The 6,805-nt window shown below is 46.6% G+C and overlaps 1 protein-coding gene across 2 annotated transcripts in view; it reads left to right on the top strand.

Moving 5' to 3' along the window:
* The window catches only part of FGFR1OP2 (FGFR1 oncogene partner 2), an 82,082-nt gene that overhangs the window by 67,840 nt on the left and 7,437 nt on the right, over positions 1-6,805 (top strand). Inside the window, exon 5 of one of the 2 annotated variants that reach the window (XM_068109933.2) lies at positions 1,952-2,035. The exons of the other annotated variant lie outside the window; for it this stretch is intronic. Within the exon in view, the coding sequence (XP_067966034.1) occupies positions 1,952-2,035 (84 nt within the window). The remainder of the gene's footprint in view (positions 1-1,951; positions 2,036-6,805) is intronic. 2 annotated transcript variants of the gene reach the window in all.

Below are 6,805 nucleotides of genomic sequence, written 5' to 3'. Positions count from 1 at the left end.
ATTGTTTGCAGTTTTTCTGTATTTTTTAAAGGCTCCAAAAGCTTTTCTGCAGAGCACTTGCCATCTAGTATCCTCTTCACTCAGTCAATTCAATATTGTCCCTCGTCTTCACAGCATATTTTAAGTGTAATGCCATGCCATTGGCGTTTTGCTCAGTGTGAGAATAATCCTCAATTTCATTTTTTCTTCTTCAAAAATGCATGAATTGTTTTTTTGTGCAATTACGTTTATACATGTTAGTGTACAACAAGTTGGAGTGTACAACAAGACCAGGATATTGTCAGCATAGCTCTGAGATGGCATGGGGAAGCTGGTAATGGGCTGACTCATTGGGGTTGCAATAAGAGATGAGATAAGAAAAATGCAGATTAATAAAAATACATTTTGACTGGGCGGCTAACATTGTATTTTCCTTGATCCCATTTTCTCCCATATTCCCTGCTATGCTGACGACTGGCATGGCCGCTCGGTGATGATGGTTTCCCTTTTGAGTTGCATGCTCTGTGAGCTCATGGGTTGTTTGGAAATGGGCGTACTGTGCACGATGTTGTGCTCTGTGCCGTGCTGATTATGTTGCGGCATATAGTGTACTTTTTCCTTTTTTCAAAAAAAAACTGTCATAATACAACTCGCACTTTGAAATTGGCGGCCATCTGCATGTTGTGTAAGCGTTTCTGGGTCATGTGGTGTATTATTATTTTTTTTAAAGTCTATTTTTCCCTGAGGGTGTAAGTAGCAGCAGTCTAATTTGGTATTAAAAGCCAGACATTCATTGATTGCATCATGGAGTTTACCATCCTTTGAATTTTTAACCTGCGTTCTATCAGTCTTATGACAACCATTCATCCTCTGCCGATATCGCTAGGTCCAGTTTTTCTTGATCTGGTGTTTTAATCTACAAGGATAAATACAAAGGGGAGAACATTTTGTTTGGGCAAATTTACTGCCCATATAATTTTCTCCGATGACGCAAGATTCACATCCCAGTCCCAGTGATGGTGCTGGTTCACCTCCAGCTGAAAGGGGCAGTATTGAGGATTTATATTTATTTATTCTGTAAGCAAAATTGTGGATCATGGAAGAGTGAGGTGACAGGGTGTAAAAAGGCAATGTAGTGACAATGGGGCTGTGGTGTAACAGATAGATACAACAAGCTAGTTAGTGTGAGTGAGAGACACACAGAGCAGAGGGGGGGAAACGGAGAGGGGGAGAAACGGAGAGGGGGAGACACACACACACACACACACACACACACACACACACACACACACACACACACACACACACACACACACACACACACACACACACACACACACACACACACACACACACACACACACACACACACGTATGTGGAGGAAATGCAGTTATCGGTAAATTTTATAGGATTTGAGTGGAGGAGGGGTTAATGGGGGTAGAAAAGATTGTGGATTGGGGAGAGGGATAACGTGAGATGTCATGGCGATGCGCTGCTTGCTTGAAACCCTGGATAGAAGAGTGGAATTGAACCGTCGGTTCTACAAATGGGAGAAATGGGAAAAAAAGAGTGGAGATGGGGAGCAAGCCTGGAATTTGTGAGTTAAATTGAGAGGAGGTTACTGCAAGGACACGTTGAGGAGTTGGGGAGGGAGCAGGGGGTCGGGGAGGCGCATTGACAGGGGGAGAGGCGTTAAAATAAAAAATCAAAGACCACCGATCTGGCTACGATGTGAGACTAACAGGCCTTGTGCTTGGGCATTGTAGTGGGAGCCAATGATGTGGAGCACTTTAAATTCCACAGAATTCGTATTCTATACAAATTCTTTCACAATTTTGATGGTATCCGTTTTATCACTCTCAACGGCATGTATGCATTGTTTATTTATTTTTTATTTGGCCAATCTACAGATAGTATGACAAATCAGGCAAAGGCAGGATTATAAACAGCTGGAACATGATGCTTTGGCAGAAACTCGCAGCAAAACAACTGTGTGCCAGGTCGAGGAGCATTGTCTTGCAAAGAAAAAGTCGCTTGGTGACAACATATTTTGAGGTATGATGTTGGGCTTTCATATCTGGCCATTTCAAAATATTGTTTGTAATGGTGCTGTTATAGTTTCTGCCACCGTGTGCCAATTTTATAGCTTTTATAGACACGTTGGCAGTCAAACAAAGAACGACAATTTTATGCAAAATTTAACTTGCTGTGTTTTCTTCTGGGCTGGCAGGATGGCCTACAGGTCGGCACACTCTTCAAAGCTGTCCAGCCTGGGTTTGAATCTCGGCCCAGCTATAAACTGTCATCCCTGTGTTTTATAGGCAGGGTGACTCATCAACTTATGTGTGCCGTCCCTCTTGTGGACGTTAAACGGGCATCCCGTCTGCCAACATTAGTTAACGGGCATTATATATCACGGTGTCGTTCGCGAAGAAGAGGTGAGCTATCGCCGGCACTCTTGTCAATTTGCAAGTTCCTGCCCTGACTTCCTGAGTTGGAGTGGTGATCCGACGAGGATGGTAGCCGAGTAACTGCTTCGGCAGCACCGAAGGCTCTGCATAGGGCATAGCGTACATGATGATGGTCACTTCTTATTAGTCCCCTACCGGTGTACACCGGAGGGGACTATAGGTTTGCACGCCGTCCCTACGTCCATCAGTCCGTCAGTCTGTCAGTCCGTCAGTCCGTTAGTCCGTCACGCAAAGAACAGCTTTCCGGACTTTTTTTCCTAAACTCTTAATGCTAATGATTTCAAACTTGGTACATGGTTTCCTCATGATAAGTTACAGATCAAGTTCGAACTTCACGACGTTTCGATCATTTTTGACAAAGTTATGGCACTTTGAATTTTGGGAATTCTGATAATTCTGATGATCCTTAACTCAGTGCCATTTTAAGTTTTAATTTCCTTTAAAAAAAAGATTTTCTCTGCAATAATAGGACCGATTGAGATAAAATTTTCACCGTAGGGGGGACTCGGTCTGGAGAATACTTTAATGGTAATTATGACGTCACCGGTCACGTGGTTCGGCCGCCATATTGTTTTTCGTGGAAACACAAAAACCCCTTTTTCTCTGCAACGGCTGAACAGATCGAGGCCAAACTTTGCAGGCAGAATCGCATACGCATGGCGTCATATGTCACATGGTTTCAGAGTTATGACGTTTTTAAGCATGAATCTTTAAAACCGAGCCCTCCCTCATTTTTGATCCAATCAAGGGGAAACTTCACATATCTGTTCAGCATGTCAGTCTACTAAAATGTCCTTTTGGAATTTGCGATAGGGCATGTGGTTTGGCAGATATCGTTAATTAAACGAACATATTTTTAAAAAATGGATATCTCTTGAATCGCCAGTACCTCAGACCGTGAGTTGGTAATTATATAATTCACACAGTGCAATACGTGCAGGCCGCTCCACGGAGCGACCTTGTGGGCTTATCAACGAGGCGAGGCGTGACACACACGTGTCTCAGCATACCTCAGATCAAGTTTGAAAACCAGCATCAACCGTGCATAAATTTGCATATTCGATCATTTTTGACAAAGTTATGGCACTTTGAACTTTGGTAGGGGACATGTATTGCAGCGCAATACTCAGAATGCTTTTTATTTATTTATTTTCCTCATCATGATGTGTAAACAATGTTGATAATCAAGAAGACGATGGGATGTTACTGCTAACGACTTTCACCGGTTCGCACGTTTTTGTAGGTGTTTTTTTTTTTTTTTTGTATACTGAATCGAGGCTCGTGAAAGAGCTAACATTTATTTCACAAACAAATCAACCAGACAAACAAAATATACAAAAGAGGGAGCGGAAGCCAAGATGGGGAGAGAAGGGGAAGCACACAACCACAACATTTGAGAGCAGGGAGAAGTGTGGGAGGGAGAGGGCTTGGGGGCAGGAGGCGTGGGAAGGGGAGGGGGGTGGGGGGGGAGAGGTATAAAACACATGGGGACCGAAATTAGTGGGGGTAGAAAAGATCAAGGTTTTGGATGGGGGAGGATAAGAGATTGTGGTGAACAGCTGTTTTAAAGACCTGGAGGGTAGAGTGGGATTGAAGAGAGTGAGGGAGTTTGTTCCAGAGGCGGGAGAAAAGAGGATGAAGGAGTGAAGGTGAGCAGAAAGTCTTGATTTTGGCAGTTTAATCATAAGGGGGTTGCAGGCAGATCTTGTGCGACCTGTAGGAATATTTGGGGGACAGAGCCCAGAGAGGGCTGGGGGGGCAAGGGCAGAGAGGAGTCGGTAGAAGACGGAAAGACCACCAACCTGCCTGCGGTGAGTGAGTGAAAGGCCCTTGGAGTTAGCTTCATCGCGGGAGATTCCAATGATTCTGAACGCTTTGGTTTCAACAGCGTGAAGACGGGCTAGGTGTGAGGCAGGAGCACCAGACCAGAGGGGAGAGCAGTATTCCATAGAGCTGCGGATGAAAGCCTTGTATGTGGTGAGGAGCTCAGGTGTGTCAAGGAAGGACTTCACACGACGGAGGATGCCCAGTCGGTGACTGGCTTTGGAGGCCAGATTTGAAATGTGGTTTTCCCAGGAAAGATCATGGCAAATAGTGAGACCCAAAAGCTTGAGTGACAGAACTTCTTGGAGAGGATTATTCAGAAAGTGGATGGGAGGGTTTTCCAGTCGGTCTTTTCGGAGAGACATCGTAAGAGTGTGAGATTTATCAGGATTGAAAGACATGTTCCATTTGTTTGCCCAGTCTGTGATTTTGTCCAGGTCTGCAGAGAGTGAGGAGGCTGCAGTCTGCCGATCTGAGGGATGAGGAATGGAGCGACAGAGAGTAGAGTCGTCAGCAAAGAGATAGAGAGGATTTTCAAGAGAGTCAGAGAGATCATTGATGAAGACCAGGAAAAGCACAGGGCCCAGAACACTACCTTGGGGAACTCCAGCCTGAACAGGAAGAGGAGATGAGAGAAACCCATTCAGGGCCACACGTTGACTACGACCAGAGAGGAAGTCCGCCAGCCATGCGTGGAGATTTCCATGGATACCAAAGGAGGAGAGTTTGGTGAGCAGAGCAGGGTGCCAGACCGTATCGAAGGCACGTGAAATGTCAAGGGAGACAGCTCTAATTTCCTGTTTGGCGTTGAGGACCTCTATCCATTGTTGAGAAAGCAGAAGCAGCATGTCCAGAGTAGAGTGACCAGGTCTGAAACCAAATTGATGATCAGAGATCAAGCCATTGGAGAAGAGGAAAGATTTCATTTCTGAAGCAATGATGGATTCCATGACTTTGCTGATAATTGGGAGAAGGCTGATTGGTCTGTAGTTGCTGGGATCTGTTTTTGCACCTTTTTTGTGCAAAGCGGTGATGTTGGCTGATTTCCAAGCAGATGGCAGATGACCTTGAGCAAAGGAGAGGGTGAAGAGAACAGAAAGATGGAGTGAAAGAGCGGAAGAACATGATTTTAGGACCCGTGGGCTGATGCCGTCAGGACCAGTTGCAGAATCAGAGTCGAGGGTTGACAGAAACTTTTCCACCTTGTCAGGAGGAAAGGACACAGAGTCCAGGAGCAGCTGGGTACGACTGGGTATGGTGGGTACAGAGAGGGATGGGTTTGGGACACAAGATTTAGAGGCAAACACAGAGTTGAGGCATTCAGCTTTTTCACTTGCGGAGTCAGCCGTTAAGCCGTTTGAGGTAAGGGAGGGGATGGAGGGGGAACAAACACCAGAAACAGATTTGACGAGACACCACCAGGATTTGGAAGAGGGAGACAGACAAGAGAGTTCGGTCTTGAGAACGGTGAGATATTGTTTCCTGGCTCTCCTGAGGGTGGTGTTACATATTTATGTGAATGTATGTGAATTACCATTCAGGTTGCTTATCCGTGTGTATTATATTAAGGGTTGTTGTGATGGGAGGGTCAGGAGCCCTTCGGAACCAGTGGCCGGAAACGGAAGTGGCCGAAAACGGGAGAAGAAAAGACACGAGGAGAGAAAAAAGGGTGATTCTTCTTCCTCGCCCCGCGACGACCGCAGGTGGAATCGACCTTGCGCGGCGCGGAAAACAGAGGCGTGCCGAAACCCGTTTGGCGAGAGAGGAGTTACCTGGACGCGTAACTACCTGTTGACACGTGAAGTCCCCGTGAGTTCGTGCACGGAACCAAGCGGTCGCACGTTGGGCCGCGCGCGCGTTGAAAACCGCGTTTGGGTTTTGCCCCGTCTACAAGTCCGCGTACGGGTCGCACGTCGAACCTCGCACGCGGTGAAAAACCGCGTTTGGGTTTTGCCCCGTCTACAAGGACGCGTACGGGTCGCACTTCGGGGCCTAGCGCGCGTTGGAAGCCGCGCTGGGTTTTGCCCTGTTGCTTGGCAAGGAGGTGCGCTGCAACAGCTGTCCCCGGTACGAGACGGCACGTTTGGAGCACGTCCGCCCGGGGTTCGTTCAACCGCCCGTGTGCGGAGACGAGAGACATTGGGGGATACATTGACCACGGAGGGAGTCAGGAGTGGGGCTCACGTGAGGAATCTATAAGATGGCCATCTTAGAGTTTGTGTAGATGAGTGTACATCTTTGTAATATTGATTGTGCATTGTTGATGGTTGTTGATTGCTCAGTGAATATATTATTGATTATTCCGGATCCTTGGTGTGGGGTTTCTTCTTGACCGGAATTCATATTGATTGCGTTACGAAAGCGTATAAACCATATATCTTTCTGGCGGGGTCCCTCCCACGGTCCGGGGGTCACCAAGACCAGGTAGTTACCGGGAGGACCACGTAACAGTGGACACACACTTGTTTCGGGCTTTGTGAAAGGAAATGAGATTTCCTTCCGTTGGATTTGCTTTCCAGGAGACGAAAGC

This window comes from Myxine glutinosa, chromosome 3 (assembly GCF_964187855.1).
Source record: "Myxine glutinosa chromosome 3, kmMyxGlut1.1, whole genome shotgun sequence".
Classification (NCBI taxonomy): Eukaryota; Metazoa; Chordata; class Myxini; order Myxiniformes; family Myxinidae; genus Myxine; species Myxine glutinosa.
The sequence above is the reverse complement of the archived record's forward strand: the minus strand, read 5'-3'. Positions and strand labels throughout refer to the sequence as shown.